The 17,407-nt window shown below is 53.4% G+C and overlaps 2 protein-coding genes across 4 annotated transcripts in view; both read left to right on the top strand.

Moving 5' to 3' along the window:
* Positions 1 to 554: 554 nt before the first annotated feature.
* On the top strand, positions 555 to 12,902 carry rtn2a (reticulon 2a). Of its 3 annotated transcripts, XM_060076173.1 has the most exons (7): positions 3,618 to 3,806; positions 9,127 to 9,334; positions 9,993 to 10,131; positions 11,472 to 11,541; positions 11,678 to 11,724; positions 11,846 to 11,904; positions 12,043 to 12,902. In XM_060076173.1, exons 1-7 carry the CDS (start codon positions 3,641 to 3,643, stop codon positions 12,170 to 12,172), a joined length of 819 nt encoding a protein of 272 aa, XP_059932156.1. In that variant the 5' UTR covers positions 3,618 to 3,640; the 3' UTR covers positions 12,173 to 12,902. The 3 variants fall into 3 exon arrangements, with proteins under 3 accessions (XP_059932154.1, XP_059932156.1, XP_059932155.1); XM_060076172.1 differs by lacking the exons at positions 3,618 to 3,806; positions 12,043 to 12,902 and adding an exon at positions 5,857 to 5,995 and having other exon boundaries at positions 11,846 to 11,908; XM_060076171.1 differs by lacking the exons at positions 9,993 to 10,131; positions 11,472 to 11,541; positions 11,678 to 11,724; positions 11,846 to 11,904; positions 12,043 to 12,902 and adding exons at positions 555 to 668; positions 1,833 to 1,886 and having other exon boundaries at positions 2,957 to 3,806.
* Positions 12,903 to 16,372: 3,470 nt separating this feature from the next.
* The window catches only part of rhoub (ras homolog family member Ub), a 6,533-nt gene continuing 5,498 nt past the window's right edge, over positions 16,373 to 17,407 (top strand). Inside the window, exon 1 of the mRNA XM_060074956.1 lies at positions 16,373 to 16,828. Within this exon, the coding sequence (XP_059930939.1) occupies positions 16,633 to 16,828 (196 nt within the window). The 5' untranslated portion in view covers positions 16,373 to 16,632. The remainder of the gene's footprint in view (positions 16,829 to 17,407) is intronic.

Below are 17,407 nucleotides of genomic sequence, written 5' to 3'. Positions count from 1 at the left end.
CAAAGACCAGTCTGGAAGGTACAGCTATATCGTCTCCCTCCTCATGTATTGGATATACACCACAGAACACATGATTGCGGAGCATTGGGGCACTGGAGTGTATCCCTGGGCGGGGCTTCTGTCCACCGTGTAGGCTGACGGACAGAAGTCTGTGGTCATATGTTTGGCCAAGAGGGCAGAACACAGAAATGGCTTTTTGCTTTATCCTCTATCTCACATTAAAGGATTTAAGGCACGGACATACTGCATATTGATCAGGGATCAGGATATCACTACACACACACGCACGCACACACGCGCGCACACGACCGCGCCTGCACGCACACGCATACACACACTGGAATACCATCCTGCAGTCATGATCGGTAGATGGTTGATGAGAGGAAACATGAGAGCTAGAGAGAGTAGGGGCAGAGGGGGGAGGAGGGGGGAGGCGGAGGGGGGAGAGGCAGGGAGGGGCTGAGCTAGCCAGTCAGCGAGCGAGAGGCAGGGAGGAAGCTGCGCAGTAGAGAAAGAGAGAATGGAGGGAGGAGAGAGAGAGAGGGAGGGAGGGAGGGAGGGAGGGAGAGAGGCAGAGGTGGAGATCGGCGTCAGAGGAAGTGGACGAGGGGGCTTTGGAGCGATGCCTTGATGGAGCATGGGCCAGGTTTTAGGATTCTCCCAGTGCCGTGAGTCTAGCGTTATCCTTCCTCGCCGGGGTTCTCCACGTCGCTGCATGTCTGTCTGCATGTCTGTCTGTCTGCTCGTCTGTCTGCCCGGGCGTCTGGCGTCTGTTGATGTGTCTGCTCAGCATCTCCCTGTTTGCATCCTTAACCGCTTAGCATCCTTAACCACAGCGCAGCTGGCTCCTCCTCTCTGCTACTCCTCTCTGCTCCTCCTCTCCCCTCCTCTCTGCTCCTCCTCTCCTCTCCCCTCCTCTCTGCTCCTCCTCTCCCCTCCTCTCTGCTCCTCCTCTCTGCTCCTCCTCTCTGCTCCTCTCTGCTCCTCTCTGCTCCTCTCCCCTCCTCTCCTCTCCTCTCCTCTCCTCTCCTCTCCTCTCCTCTCCTCTCTCCTCCTCTCTCCCTTCCTCTCTCTTCCTCTCCCCTCCTCTCCCCTCCTCTCCCCTCCTCTCCTCCTCTCCTCTCCCATCCTCTCCCCTCCTGCTGCACCTCCCTAAACCCACGGCCGCCGGACTGTGATGATGTCTTGGGTGGGCCCGTGTTTGTGTTGTCTCCCCTGCGTGTGTGTGTGTGTGTGTGTGTGTGTGTGTGTGTGTGTGTGTGTGTGTGTGTGTGTGTGTGTGTGTGTGTGTGTGTGTGTGTGTGGGACATGTTCACAGGCAGGAGGCTACGAAGGTGTCTCGGACCATCCTGGGTGAACAGTATTAAGTCACCTTGTTGGTTTCCTGTGCGAGGGAGCGTGTGGATGGTGTGTTTGAGATGATCGTGTTGGCTGATCTCAGCCAGGGGATCTGGTGTGTTTGAGGCCTACAGGAGCCGGCTCACTCTGAATTAAATGAAGCATTTGTACCCAGCAGACGAGGAATGAGCAATAGCCTCCTTAATGGATCTTCTGAATGTTATTCTGTTTGCTAGCTGTGGACAACAAGGGGCTAGTGGGTTAGCCGCAGCCTCGCTGCATGAAGGCTGGAGGAGTGAGTGAGGAGTATGAGTACTTTATTATTGCTCATAATGGAGCAGCCCAATGAAGATCCTAGTCAGACAATATTCCACCCTACAGTAGTGGTGGTGGAACATGCATAAGGCTGTGATGTGTAAAACAACACGACGGGTCAGCACTGTGCTCTGGTTGTTTGTGTCTTGGACTATTCTATTCTACTTGGTTTCTTCCAGAGGAACACGGCTCAGTGGCCTCCACGCCGGACTCCACCCCCCCCTGCACTGATGGTACGTTCCAAACACAAAGGTGGACGTTGATTACACCGCTGCCTCCTCGTGGTGGTCTCCCGGGCCTCAGCCTCCTCATACTGTGATGGAGGGACAGGTCTCCTTGTTCGTAACATGACCCTTCAGATGGCGTTACCCAGAGTGCACCTCTCTGGGCTTCGTCAGATGACCCTGGGTCATGTGGTCAGGTTCCAGCAGAACCTGCTGCCTAAAGAACCATTGGTTGGTTTCCCAACAGGGCCCCCCTCCAATGTCCCCTCCTCAAAGCCCATCCCAGTGTGACCTGGTGTGAGGGGACCCTCCATCAAACAGCTTAGCTTAGCATCGGCTAGGCTAACGTTAGCTCCTCCTCCCCCTGGGAGCAGCAGTAATGCCTTTCACTGGACTCCTGTTATTCAATTAAAGGACCACCCGAGTGCACCCGTTGTGTGTCTAAAGATTCTCCTCCTCTGTGTGTGCGTGCGAGTGTGTGTGTGCCTGCGTGTGCGTGTTCATGCACGTGTGTGTGTGTGTGCTTGCATCTTCATGCACGTGTGTGTGTGTGTGTGTGTGAGTGTGCCTGCGTGTGCATGCACGTTGCTGCACTTGTGTGTGCGTGTGTGCTGGTGTGTATGCGTACGTGCCTGTGGGTGCGTGCTTGTGTGCCGATGCGTGCTTGCCGATGCGTGTGTGTGTGTGTGTGTGTGTGTGTGTGTGTGTGTGTGTGTGTGTGTGTGTGTGTGTGTGTGTGTGTGTGTGTGTGTGTGTGTGTGTGTGTGTGTGTGTGTGTGCTTGCCGATGCGTGTGTGTGTGTGTGTGTGTGTGTGTGTGTGTGTGTGTGTGTGTGTGTGTGTGTGTGTGTGTGTGTGTGTGTGTGTGTGTGTGTGTGTGTGTGTGTGTGTGTGTGTGTGTGTGTGTGTGTGCGTGCGTGCGTGCGTATGTGCCGATGCGTGTGTGTGTGTGTGTGTGTGCGTGCGTGCGTGCGTGCGTATGTGCCGATGTGTGTGTGTGTGTGTGTGTGTGTGTGTGTGTGTGTGTGTGTGTGTGTGTGTGTGTGCGTGCTTGCGTGCCGGGCGCCCCCCCCCCCCCAGGTGGGAACGAGGAGTCGGAGCTGTGCTCGCTGCAGACGGCCCGGGACTGGTCCGAGGACGAGGAGCTAGAGGAGGAGCTGGAGGAGGAGCTGGAGGAGGACGAGGGGCTGGGCTCCTCCCCGTCACTCTGGGGGACGCCCCGGCAGAACTCCTACGAGCTCGGCTTCTCCTACTTCGCCATCGCCGAGGCGGAGGCGGCGGGCGCCTCGCGGCACCGCGACCGCCGCCGCACCCCGCCCCGCGCCGGCCGCGCCCTGCTGCTGCGGGCCGACACCCTGGAGGCCCTGCTGGACCCCCCCGACCCGGACTGGGACCCCCAGGCCTTCCTGGGGCTGGGGGACAGCGGGGAGACGGGGGAGACGGGGGAGACGGGGGAGACGGGGGAGACCCGGGGGGCTGGCGGCCAGCTCTCAGCAGGCCCGCCCCACCTCCCGGACGCCGCACCCGGGAACCAAAGAGGGGAGACGGAGGGCGGCCCGCCCCCGCCCCCACACGCCTCCCCCCCCCCCCAGCAGGGGGAGGACCCCCCGCGGAGCCCTCCCGGTGAGTCAGACCGCTGCGGGGCGGTGTGTCATCATGACATCATCGGCTCACCGGGCAGGGCAGGGTGCCGTCACCGTGACGATGACGCCATCTTCCTGTTTCCCAGACCCGTCGCCCCACCGACCGCAGCCGGCTGTCGCCATGGAGACCATCTCGGTGAAGCTGCTCACCTGTGTGGGCCCTCCAGGGGCGCGCGGGGCGGAGGCGGCGGCGCCCCGGGGCCCCACTCAGGAACACCTGGCCAGCCTCCACTGGTTCTCAGCCCTCGGCCTGACGGAGGAGCAGGCGGTGTGCTTCCAGGAGGCAGGTAGGACCCCCCCCCCCATCGTCCTGCTGGGGTTCTGGTTCTGCTGTCCGTCCTTCTGTCTGAGGAGGGTTCCTCAGGGTTCAGTCTGAGGAGGGTTCTGTCTGAGGGGGGTTCCTCAGGGTTCTGTCTCAGGAGGGTTCCTCAAGGTTCTGTCTCAGGAGGGTTCCTCAGGGTTCAGTCTGAGGAGGGTTCCTCAGGGTCAGTCTGAGGAGGGTTCCTCAGGGTTCAGTCTGAGGAGGGTTCCTCAGGGTTCCTCAGGGTTCAGTCTGAGGAGGGTTCCTCAGGGTTCTGTCTGAGGAGGGTTCCTCTGGGTTCTGTCTCAGGAGGGTTCCTCAGGGTTCTGTCTGAGGAGGGTTCCTCATGGTTCCTCAGGGTTCTGTCTCAGGAGGGTTCCTCAGGGTTCTGTCTGAGGGGGGTTCCTCAGGGTTCTGTCTCAGGAGGGTTCCTCAGGGTTCTGTCTGAGGAGGGTTCCTCAGGGTTCTGTCTGAGGAGGGTTCCTCAGGGTTCTGTCTCAGGAGGGTTCCTCAGGGTTCTGTCTGAGGAGGGTTCCTCTGGGTTCTGTCTGAGGAGGGTTCCTCAGGGTTCTGTCTGAGGAGGGTTCCTCAGGGTTCTGTCTCAGGAGGGTTCCTCAGGGTTCTGTCTGAGGAGGGTTCCTCTGGGTTCTGTCTGAGGAGGGTTCCTCAGGGTTCTGTCTCAGGAAGGTTCCTCAGGGTTCTGTCTCAGGAGGGTTCCTCTGGGTTCTGTCTGAGGAGGGTTCCTCAGGGTTCTGTCTGAGGAGGGTTCCTCAGGGTTCTGTCTGAGGGGGGTTCCTCAGGGTTCCTCAGGGCTCTGTCTGAGGAGGGTACCTCAGGGCTCTCTGCGTGCACCTCCCCCCCCTCCTCCCCTCCGTGTCCTTGCCATGTTGCTGATGATCCATCCCATAATCAATAGCGCTGAGACAAAGACAGGCTCCCGTTCGGGGCGTCAGCTGATCAGAGGAACCTTAGTCCATAGTGTCCAGAGACCCCTGACTCTCCCCAGGGAGAGGGACTCCCTGTGGAGGCCGTGGAGAACCCTCCAGAACCGCTCCCAGCGCTCAGATCACGTTAAGGAGATGAAGAGCTGTGGGTTCCTGTTGTCATCGGTTACACTCCTTTGTTGGAGCTTACTGTGAGACTGGGGGAGAGCAGGGAAGACCCAGAGAGAGGAGGAGGAGGAGGAGAGAGGAAGAGGTGTGATATCGATGGAGTGGAGCACGCCTCAGAATAGCAGCTGGTATTTTTAGGCTGAGATGGCGGGACATCGCCCAGGAGTACTACGTGATGGATGTGGGCCGCGCCCGCTGACAGCACTCAGATCGCCTTCCTTAACCCCCTGAAGGCAGCGGTAACATGGTGCCCTGCTGACCCCCATCCCCCAAGTCCTGTCCCCGACTCATGTTGTGGTGGTCCGTCCGCTGCTCTCAAGGGTTCCATGAGGAGTATGAGGCTGGAGAACCACCAGCTGAGGAACCTGGTAGAGGTAGAACATCCCGGATAGAACCGACAGGTTGGCACGGCGTCAGGCTTAAGGGGGGGGGGGGTCTACAGGGTCCTGGAGGGGGGGGTCTAGAGGGTCCTGGGGGGGGGGGGGGGGGGGGGGCTAGAGGGTCATGGGGGAGGGGGGTCTAGAGGGTCCTGGGGGGGTCTACAGGTCCTGGGAGGGGGGGGTCTAGAGGGGGGTCTAGAGGGTCCTGGGGGGGGGGGGGGGGGGGGCTAGAGGGTCCTGGGGGGTCTAGAGGGTCCTGGGGGGTCTAGAGGGTCCTGGGGGGGTCTAAAGGATCCTGGGGGGGTCTAGAGGGTCCTGGGGGGGGGGGGAGTCTAGAGGGTCCTGGGGGGGGGGGGAGTCTAGAAGGTCCTGGGGGGGTCTACAGGGTCCTGGGGGGGGGGGGTCTAGAGGGTCCTGGGGGGGTCTACAGGGTCCTGGGGGGGTCTACAGGGTCCTGGGGGGGGGGGGGTCTAGAGGGTCCTGGGGGGGTCTACAGGGTCCTGGGGGGGGGGGTCTAGAGGGTCCTGGGGGGGCGGGGCGTGGAGCAGGGTATTTTGGGCGCCGGGCCGGGGGGGCTGCTGACGCTGCAGGGACTAAAACAGCCTCTGACCCAGGAGCAGGAGGCAGAGGCACCGAGACGCAGGAGGGACAGCAGCACACAGGCACCAGCATGGCCAGCAAAGGTGAGGGCAGCCCAGGGGACCTCCACCCGGGGACAGGGACCTCCACCCGGGGACAGGGACCCCCACCCAGGGACAGGGACCCCCACCAGGGGACAGAGACCTCCACCCGGGGACAGGGACCTCCACCAGGGGACAGGACGGTGTTGTCTCTGCAGACGGTGCATTGGACGATGCTTTGGGGTCTGCAACAGCTGCTTAGCGGACTGTACTCTCTTGGCAGCAGGCCTGTCGGTGTGAGGTCCGACAGGGGAGCCGGGCAGTGGGACAGGGACCCTATTTAGTCTTCGCCTCAGAACCGTCAAAACTGGAAGAGTTTTGCTGAGTTTCAGTCCAAGAACTGGAGATAATCTCTGGGTGCTTTACTGAACTCTCTCTCGCTCTCGCTCTCGCTCTCTCTCTCCACAGAAGCTTATTTCCAGCACTATCTTGGTTGGTGTTTAGTTGAGCGGCTCCTCCTTGTGTTCCACATAGCCGGCGTGTTCTCGGTGTGTTGAGGTCATGTTTCATCACAGCGAGTTCCTCACTATTTCCGGGGTCCGCTTGTTCAGCTGGCCGGGGTCCGTCAGAGCAGACGTGATAAGTCATGTGTACGCCCCACGTCCCGGTCTGGAGGGGGACCGAATGCTGGGGCTCTGAGATGGTGCTACTGTGGGGTACCCCATCTACTGAGGCCAAATGAGTCGTTAAAACCATCATTGATTTGATGCAGTGTATATATATATAATGTAGTTCTATTGTCTATATAATCCAGCTTGTAAGTTTTGTACTTGACCTTACTGTGCTTCCGGCTATAGTAACTATAGTGCCCTGAGAGGAGTTCAGCACTGAGGCGATAGTGGCTAGAGGATCACTATCGCCTCAGTGCTGAACTCCTTTCTAAACTGTGATGGGGACAGGCGGTCTGCAGACTAGAGGATATTCACTTCCTTCCAAGTTCCCTTCGGTCGGTTCCTGGTCCCCAGACCTCCTGCTGTGACTGGAAGGTCATGAGGTGACCCCTTCTCATCCACCGCTGGGCTTTCTGGGATTTGGTCACTCTTGTTTTGTGCTTAATCATCCTTCAAATGAAACGCTATGGGACAAAAGTAGAGGACAACACAGGACAACCCAGGTCGACTGGCCCCAGACTCTGTGGGGGGCTGGGTCTGTCCTGGTAGCCCCAGACTCTGTGGGGGTCTGGGTCTGTCCTGGCAGCCCCAGACTCTGTGGGGGTCTGGGTCGGTCCTGGTAGCCCCAGACTCTGTGGGGGTCTGGGTCTGTCCTGGCAGCCCCAGGCGGTGGGGGGCTGGGTCGGTCCTGCCGGTTCGTTCTGTGGTGACTGAGGACAGGTGTGTGGAGGAATCCTGTGCGTCAGCATCAGTAGAACCGCAGCCCTCTGCCGGCAGCGGCCTGTCGTTCCTCTCTGATGAGGGCTCTGTTTCGTAGAGGCTCTGTTGTGGAGGCTCTGTTGTGGAGGCTCTGTTGTGGAGGCTCTGTTGTGGAGGCTGTTTTGTAGAGGCAGTGTTTTGTAGAGGCAGTGTTTTGTAGAGGCAGTGTTTTGTAGAGGCAGTGTTTTGTAGAGGCTCTGTTGTGGAGGCTCTGTTGTGGAGGCTGTGTTTGGTGGAGGCTTTGTCAATAGCCTCGTCATCCGGTACACATGATGTCCTCTGATTATGCGATAATCTTTCACTAATGATGTTCCAGTATGACCAGTCCATCCCACTAATGGAACGGAAGCAATACATTGATTGTCAAATATCTAAATTATGTATCAATGTGTATGTGTGTTCGTGTGTATCCACATGAAGCTGTTCAGGATGGAGTCACATATTGTGCATATCGATTGAGTCAGTCATACGTTGGAATGCAGCCTTGGTGGACGTGGTGTCTGTTTCCGCGGCAACAGAAGGAGACACCAACAGGGTGTGGACGGGGGGGGGGGGGCGTTCTGATGTCTGTCAGCAGGTGCCGGCAGAGACACGCCCTCTTTCTCTCTTAGCTCCTCCTCCTTTCAGCTTTCTTTTTTTCGTGTCAGAGCCTATGTTTAGCATCTCCACCCAGCTCCCTGAGTGAGCCTGTCTGCCTGTCGGTCTGTCTCACTGTGTCTGTCTATCTCTCTCTCTGTCTCTTTCTGTGTTTGTGTCTCCCTCTCTTTGTCTCCCTCTGTGTCTCCCTCTCTTTATCTCCCTCTGTGTCTCCCTCTCTTTGTCTCTCTCTGTGTCTCCCTCTCTCTCTCTCTCTCTTTCTCTCTCTCTCCTTGTCTCTCCTTGTCTCTTTGTTTCTCTGTGTCTTCCTCTCTCTACCTCTACTTGTCTCTCTTTGTCTCTCTGTGTCTTCCTCTCTCTCCCTCTACTTGTTCTCTCTCTCTCTCTCTCTCTCTCTCTCTCTCTCTCTCTCTCTCTCTCTGTCTTTTTCTCTCTCTCTCTCTCTCTCTCTCTCTCTCTCTCTCTCTGTCTTTTTCTCTCTCTCTCTCTTTGTCTCTGTGTGTGTCTCCCTCTCTCTCTCTCTCTTTGTCTCTCTGTGTGTCTCCCTCTCTCTCCTTGTCTCTCCTTGCTTCTCTTTGTCTCTCTGTGTGTCTCCCTCTCTCTCCCACCCTTTGTCTCTCTGTGTGTCTCCCTCTCTCTCTCTCTTTGTCTCTCTGTGTGTCTCCCTCTCTCTCCTTGTCTCTCTTTGTCTCTCTGTGTGTCTCCCTCTCTCTCTCTCTTTGTCTCTCTGTGTGTCTCCCCTCTCTCTCTCTCTCTCTTTGTCTCTCTGTGTGTCTCCCTCTCTCTCCCACCCTTTGTCTCTCTGTGTGTCTCCCTCTCTCTCCCACCCTTTGTCTCTCTGTGTGTCTCCCTCTCTCTCTCTCTTTGTCTCTCTGTGTGTCTCCCTCTCTCTCCTTGTCTCTCTTTGTCTCTCTGTGTGTCTCCCTCTCTCTCTCTCTTTGTCTCTCTGTGTGTCTCCCTCTCTCTCCTTGTCTCTCTTTGTCTCTCTGTGTGTCTCCCTCTCTCTCCCACCCTTTGTCTCTCTGTGTGTGTCCCTCTCTCTACCTCTCCTTGTCTCTCTTTGTCTCTCTGTGTGTCTCCCTCTCTCTCCCACCCTTTGTCTCTCTGTGTGTTCTCTCTTTGCCACCCTTCTAACCCCCCCCCCCCCCCCCCACCGCCCCTCCCCAGTGATGGATCTGATCTACTGGAAGGACACGGAGCGGTCGGGCATGGTGCTGACGGGGCTGGTGGTGGTCCTGCTGTCCCTGTTCCAGCTCAGCATCATCACCGTGGTCTCCACCCTCTCGCTCGCCGTCGTCTGCTTCGCCATCGCCGTGCGCGTCTACTACAAGACCCTGCACATCCTCAACTGGGCTGATGGGGAGCACCCCTTCAAGTACTATAGGCCTCCCCTGCATGTATCAAGTACTATAGGCCTCCACCTAATGTATCAAGTACTATAGGCCTCCACCTAATGTATCAAGTACTATAGGCCTCCCCTGCATGTATCAAGTACTATAGGCCTCCACCTAATGTATCAAGTACTATAGGCCTCCCCTGCATGTATCAAGTACTCTAGGCCTCCACCTAATGTATCAAGTACTATAGGCCTCCACCTAATGTATCAAGTACTATAGGCCTCCACCTAATGTATCAAGTACTATAGGCCTCCACCTAATGTATCAAGTACTATAGGCCTCCACCTAATGTATCAAGTACTATAGGCCTCCACCTAATGTATCAAGTACTATAGGCCTCCCCTGCATGTATCAAGTACTCTAGGCCTCCACCTAATGTATCAAGTACTATAGGCCTCCACTACATGTATCAAGTACCTTATGGCCTCCACCGTCCTAATGTATCCAATACCTTATGGCCTCCACCTAATGTATCCAGTACCTTATGGCCTCCACCTAATGTATCAAGTACCTTATGGCCTCCACCTAATGTATCCAGTACCTTATGGCCTCCACCTAATGAATCAAGTACCTTATGGCCTCCACTGATGTATCAAATAACTATAGGGCTCCACTAAACTGTGGGTCTGTCCACAGGAAGTACCTGGACATGGACATCGGTCTGAGTGGAGAGCAGGCCGAGCATGCTGTGCAGAAGGCCATCGTCATGGCGATGTCTGCGTTGGATACCCTGAAGAAACTACTCTTTGTCGCCAACCTCATCGACTCCCTCAAGGTGTGTGTGTGTGTGTGTGTGTGTGTGTGTGTGTGTGTGTGTGTGTGTGTGTGTGTGTGTGTGTGTGTGTGTGTGTGTGTGTGTGTGTGTGTGTGTGTTACTCATTGATCCATATATACTAGATACACTTAAAAGGACATAGGCCTATTATTGTTTCTCTCTGTCTGTCTGTCTCTCTCTGTCTGTCTCTCTCTCTCTCTGTCTGTCTGTCTGTCTCTCTCTCTCTGTCTCTGTCTCTGTCTCTGTCTCTCTCTCTCTCTCTCTCTGTCTCTCTCGCTCTCGCTCTCGGTCTCTGTCTCTGTCTGTCTCTTTCTCTCTGTCTTTTTCTTTCTCTCTGTCCGTCTCTGTGTCTCTTAACACTCACCATCTGTTACCATGCCAACCACCTCATCCAGTTCCATTGACACCTCTGACACCCCGCCTCCTCATCACTTTAGATCAGGACTGGACATCCTCTCCCTCCAGGTCCCATGAACCCTGCCATACTTTAGCGGGGAACTCCGTCTCCTAAGGCGTTGGTGTTGATGTGTGGGCGGTGTCTCTCAGTCGCGGTTCTCCGTCGCCGGGCCCCTGCCCCCCCCCCCCCCCCCCCCCCCAATCGGGCGACCGGGAGCCCGCTAAGCCCTCTCAACCCTGACCGACACGGCATGTCCCCCAGGCCGGGTGTCCTGTTTCAGCCCCCACTGCCCCCGGCCGTAGCGGGGACTGGGTTCAGGAGGCGGAGACCCCACAGCCTGCCACCAGTCGGTCTGCCCGGGGGCCACCAGTCAGTCTGCCCGAGGGCGACCACGCCTTTAAACATAACGCCTCTCTATTGCGGCTAAAGTCAGTCTCTCTATTGAAGGCTCAGTACAACATGACAGGACCCCGATCGGAACCAGAAGGGATTATTTATTCAAGACAGAATTCAAATAATTAATTTAAATGTACTTATTGTACCGGATAAAATAACCGATTTATTATTATTATTATTATTAATGGTGGGCTAGCTAACCCCGACCTAGCTCTAGAGTCTAGAGCCAACCCTGACCTAGGCCTAGAGCTACCCTGACCTAGCTCTAGGGCTAACCCCGACCTCGCTCTAGAGCTATCCCTGACCTAGCCCTAGAGCTAACCCCTAGCTCTAGAGCTAACCCTGACCTAGCTCTAGGGCTAACCCTGACCTAGCCGTAGAGCTAACCCTGACCTAGCTCTAGAGCTGGCCAGACCTAGCTCTCGAGCTAACCCTGACCTAGCCCTAGAGCTAACCATGACCTAGCCCTAGAGCTAACCTGTACCTAGCCCAAGAGCTAAGCCTGAGCTAGCTCTGTAGCTAACCCTGCTGGTCCTCCTGTCCCCAGTTCCTGGTCCTGCTGTACCTGGCGACGTTCCTTGGGAAGATCTTCAACGGCCTCACCGTCTTCATCATGGGTGAGGCACGGGCCTGAACCACCTGTTAGGTGGTGTAGTAGGGGTGGTGTAGCAGGGGTGGTAGTGTAGTGTTGACCATCTCCGTAGTGTTCACCATCTCAGACATGGCTAACACCTTCTCTCTCCGTCTCCCCAGGTGTTATCGCTATTTTCTCTCTGCCACTTTTCTACCAGCAGCGCCAGGTAACTCCTCCCCCTGATCATGAACACACACTACACGCACCACGGCACCGCAGGCTTTAGCACACGCTGTGGGTTCTGCCTCCTAATGTCTTTCTGCTCGGTGCTCTCCTGAATATTTCAGGAGCAGGTCGATAGCGCCATTGCGAAGATCCAGGCCAACGTCGACAACGTGAAGGACATGTGAGTATGGCGCCCCCCGCTGCAGAACGCTGCCACTGCGCTTGCAGGAAGTCCTTCCTGGCAGGCGACGTGGTTCACTTTAGATATTTACCCATTCAACACTTCTAACCCACCATATTTATATCTCCTCTTTTCCAGTGTGCGCAGAATTCTCCAAGGGGAGGCCCGACCCCGGACCCAACACCAGGGGGCGCCAAACCCAAGACCCAGTGACACGAAACAACGAAAATGTAAAGAAAACGGACAAAAAACAAGGAGTTGGGAATGAAGAGGAAACTAAGTGGAGTTACAGGCTGTCACTCAGATGTCTTACCCAGCAGTCTGTGCTCGGGGGGGGGGGGGGGGGAGGGTTGGTCATACAGGGGAGGGTCCCGTGACGGACCAGGGTAACCCTGGGGGCTGGAGGGGGGTGGTTTGGGGGGTCTTAAGTGGCCGGCGTGTGCTGCTGTTACCCGGCACTCGGAGACAATCCCGGGCTTTTCCGGGGAGACTCGAAAACAGAACGCGTCCAAGAAAAGACTCAGTGTCGTGGTGACGGGCAGCTGCAGAGCCAATGAAACAAAGCCGTTCTTCAGTGGTGTGGGCAGCATGGCGACAACGGGGGGGAAGGAGGGGGGGGTATTTATGGTTGTGAGTCAGACACCCAGAGGTCACCTACAGAATGACATCATCATCATCACATCCCACAAGGCCTCGTCTCCTCAGTCCAGACAGTGGTCGTCTCCAGCGCCCCCCCCCCCCCCCCCCCCCCCCCCCCCCCCCCCCCCCCCCCCCCTGGCCGTCAGGGTGCATGTGAGGGGAGGAGACGCAGACCGGAGACGGGTTCATTTCATGGCTGTGCGCGTTGTGTATATACAGAAACCGAGTGTGCGCGTGTGTTACGATGTGTGTGTCTGGGAGAATGTGTGTGTGACGAGAAATCCTTTTAGAGAACGAGAGATTTGTGATGATCAACTGTTACACGCAAGCTATTAAAGCCCACCTGCTCTGAGCACCCAGCGCTGGCTGTCCTTCCTGTCTGAGCCTCCTCATTCATTCATTCATTCATTTCACCACACTGCCCGCAGGAGTGCACCACCCAAGAGGTGGAGGGGGACATCTTCAGGAGGAGAGCCTCCGTCAGGGGGAGGGGGGGGGATGAAGGTGGGTCAGATCCAGGGAACGGCTAATATTGGATCACCGTGACTATCGATGAAGAATCCCCCCCCCTCGTGTCTCACTCTAAATGAGGAGTGTGAGGGTGAGAACTATTCAGTCGGTGCCTTTTCTAACTCAGCTAATAGAGCGCATGTTCTGGTTTCACTGTAACAGGAAACTGTCCTACATCAGCAACCCCCCCCCCCACACACACACACACACACACACACACACACACACACACACACACACACACACACACACACACACACACACACACACACACACACACTTCCCATAGCGAGCCCCCCCCTCAGACCCAGGCTTGACTGGGATCTGTTTTGTACTTTCCACTGCACCTTTTTTGGGATCAGTGCTTCTGGATATTGACGGACTGAAGAATGGTGTGTTAGTTAAAGCAAAACTAGAGTGCACCACTTTTATTGATGGGAGATTTGTCGGGGAGATTCAGCCAATCACAGGAGCCCCTGGCCGCAGCTCTGCGACTGCTCAACCAATCTCCTCTCTGCGTCTGACGATGTCATGGCTCAACATTTATGGACATTTTCTACAGAGAGGACACAAACCTAATGTAACAGAAGACACAAACCTAATGTAACAGAAGACATAACCCTAATGTAACAGAAGACATAACCCTAATGTAACAAGACACAGGCCTAATGTAACAGAAGACATAACCCTAATGTAACAGAAGACATAACCCTAATGTAACAGAAGACACCGACCTAATGTAACAGAAGACACAAACCTAATGTAACAGAAGACATAACCCTAATGTAACAGAAGACATAACCCTAATGTAACAGAAGACACCGACCTAATGTAACAGAAGACACAAACCTAATGTAACAGAAGACATAACCCTAATGTAACAGAAGACATAACCCTAATGTAACAGAAGACATAACCCTAATGTAACAGAAGACACAGACCTAATGTAACAGAAGACACAAACCTAATGTAACAGAAGACATAACCCTAATGTAACAGAAGACATAACCCTAATGTAACAGAAGACATAACCCTAATGTAACAGAAGACACAGACCTAATGTAACAGAAGACACAAACCTAATGTAACAGAAGACATAACCCTAATGTAACAGAAGACATAACCCTAATGTAACAGAAGACATAACCCTAATGTAACAGAAGACACAGACCTAATGTAACAGAGAAGACACAAACCTAATGTAGGGCCCATACACCTGTTGATATATAAGATATACTTTGTCCCAAGTTCTGCTATACCCAGTCCAACGCGATACAGGCTTCAACCCATCCACTTTATACTTCCTCCAATATGCAAGTATTTAATCTAATATGAATAATGCAGAAGAATGGAGTTTAGGGTAAATTAAATCTTCCTCTTCTGATTTTTATTTTATTTGAATTATTTATACTTTAAAGTCTTTAACTATTCTATCTTTCATCTTTCTTAAATATCTTCTCTCCTTTGTTTTCGTTTATACCATTAAAGGCCACTGATTGATTTCGTTTTTTATAAAATGACGAGTCCAGTGCAGTAAATAAACAACCGTTTGCTTACAACTCTGCCTACACATTTATTCAGATTTCATCTGAATAAATTCTGATTAAATCAGGATAAATCAGAAGGTGAGGTATAATTTATGACTGAGATGATCTGTTGTAGAGTTGCGTTCTGTTCACCGAGACGTCTTCTGAGGATTATTCACTCCGTCCTGGTTCTGATTTCTCATAACGTAGGTTTTGCTTTAAGTTTCTTCGGAACATTGTGTGTTCTGGACATGATATAGATTTTTAATCTAGCAATAATAGAAAACGGATATCTTGGAAACCAATAAAATAAACATTTTGAAGGAAAATACGATGATGCAAACTCCTTAATTGATCATCCAGCCACCACTGGACCCTTGATTGTTTTTTAATCAATTATATTATATAATTGATTATATTATATATTAATTATATTTGTATGCACGGATTTTTGTTTCACACATTTTAAATTGTATCTGGATTTAAAGGCACCCAGTGCAACTTTATGTAAACATTCAATGAAAAATAAACATTCAATTTTTAGTCTTTTTTACACGTAGTAAGTTTCAATAACTCCATACCATTACATATCGACATTCAAGGAGCAAAGATGAGACGTCGTTGTGTGGTGAGAACTGATAGAAAATCGTAAACAACAACAATCGCCGGTGGGGAGAAGCCATTTTTCCATTGACTGGAAGCCTGCTTTATTTATTGTAGGTTACAAAAAATAAAGAAAATGGCGGCATTGTTGTTGTTATCGATTTTGTATCAGTTCTCACCACACAACGACGTCTCATCTTTGCTGCTTAAATGTCGGTATGTAATGGTATGGAGTTATTGAAACTTACTAAGTGTAAAAAAGACTAGAAATTGAATGTTTATTTTTAAGCCTCGAAAGTTGCACTGGGTGCCTTTAACACCGACGACAACAACCAAACATGTTTAGAGTTGATGGGAGTTCCTCAGTTCGACACAAGGGGGCAGAAAAAGCCTGTCTTACACATTACTGAAGGGCATCTAGTTTATGATAGAAATAAGTCTATCATAAATAAGTCGCATTCATTTATAACTTAGAAATTGGAAAAATGACAGCCTAGTCCAAAGTTGCAGAGAGTCAGTGAACTCGATGTTGATTTATCGAGATGGATCATCCTACAGATGTTAACCTGCCTGATTCGGTCTGGTATTAAAATGAGTCCCAGTTTAGTTTAATGGTCAGCTCTTGAAATGTTGACGCTGGGCGTCCCGTTTAGGTGTTTCTCCCGATCAGCAGAACCAGTCTAGACCTGTGACTCATGCAATACTTAACTCACAGTTGATAAATAGCTCATGCGGTAATCTCGCTGACCTTTGGAAACCCAGTGGCTGTTATAGTGTGTTTGTGTAGCCTCGTCTCTGCAGCAGCGGAGCTGTTACAGTGTGTTGTGTAGCCTCGGTCTCTGCAGCAGTAGAGCTGTTACATTGTGATGTGTAGCCTCGGTCTCTGCAGCAGTAGAGGTGTTACAGTGTGTTGGGTAGCCTCGGTCTCTGCAGCAGTAGAGGTGTTACAGTGTGTTTGGGTAGCCTCGGTCTCTGCAGCAGTAGAGGTGTTACAGTGTGTTATGTAGCCTAGGTCTCTGCAGCAGTAGAGCTGATTCCATAAGCAGCTTCAGCAGCTATTTATTCAAACTCAATCCAGAGGATCATGGAACGGGAGGTTAGGTTATCATCCAGAATGAAGAGATCCACGGCACGCTGTCATCACCCGGGGAGGAGTCAGAGCACTGCACGCCGCCCATTGGACGGGAGGAGGGGTCAAACGTCATCGGTCACGTTGAGGCAATAGACCACGCCTCCAGGTTTAAAACCGCGGCTATGCTGAACCTCAGTGGGAGGGTGAGGCGCGTGCATGGCTCCGGGAGGACTACGCCAACTTCCAAACTCCGTGAAGGTTCAGATCCGTCGGTAGAGCAGGGCGAGCGGTCCACATGGTGCGTCCTTCACCTACCCCACGGAGGGGAGCGAGGTGAAGGCTCCGGACGATTGATCTGAATGCGGACTTTCGGACCCGATGGATTACGGCAAGGCGATGCCCCCCCCGGTGCCCCCCCACAACCTCCCGGCCCCCCGCACGGGCCCCCAGGAACGGCTCCTCAAGTGCGTCCTCCTCGGTGATGGAGCGGTGGGCAAAACCAGCCTGGTGGTCAGCTACACCACCAACGGATACCCCACCAGATACGTCCCGACGGCTTTCGACGACTTCTCCGGTGAGGATGAGTGCGGGTTATTACTACTATGGAATAATGTATGTTTTACTACTCTATGGAATAATGTAGGCTATGTTTTACAGAATAATGTATGTTTTAGTATAATGTATGTTTTACAGAATAATGTATGTTTTACTACTCTATGGAATAATGTATGTTTTACAGAATAATGTATGGAAAAATTTATGTTTTACTGCTATGGAATAATGTATTTATGTACCATCTGACACTGCTTAGAAACAATTGGTACAACAGAAGCGATAGTTCTTCCAGCATTCATTGATGAACTTTATCTCGATATAAATGTGGACATAGTTTGGGGAAAATGTCGAACTGTTGATAATGCGTCGCGTCCGGGGCCCCCCACCGCGCGCTGTCGCCCGGGGCCCCCCACCGCGCGCTGTCCCGTTCCAAACACAGTTCTGTTTATAGCGCCGCTCATTTGTCAAAGTTTGTATTAGTTCTCATAAACGATCCGCCCCACCGGGCGACCTGCTGCTGCCTGCACACTTCACTAAACATCCTTAAGGAGAGAGGGAGTGAGGCTAGGAGCCTTAAGGAGAGGGAGTGAGGCTAGGA

Source organism: Gadus macrocephalus, chromosome 16 (genome assembly GCF_031168955.1).
Source record: "Gadus macrocephalus chromosome 16, ASM3116895v1".
NCBI lineage: Eukaryota > Metazoa > Chordata > Actinopteri > Gadiformes > Gadidae > Gadus > Gadus macrocephalus.
Note: the sequence above shows the minus strand (reverse complement) of the source record. Positions and strands in the feature narration are given on the sequence as shown.

Coding starts and splice junctions, on each gene's coding strand:
- rtn2a (XM_060076171.1), top strand. CDS start 638: ATGGGCCAGGTTTTAGGATTCTCCCAGTGCC. Junction 1,887..2,956: donor CACCCCCCCCTGCACTGATG/GTACGTTCCAAA, acceptor CCCCCCCCCCAG/GTGGGAACGAGGAGTCGGAG. Junction 3,807..9,126: donor GGTGTGCTTCCAGGAGGCAG/GTAGGACCCCCC, acceptor GCCCCTCCCCAG/TGATGGATCTGATCTACTGG.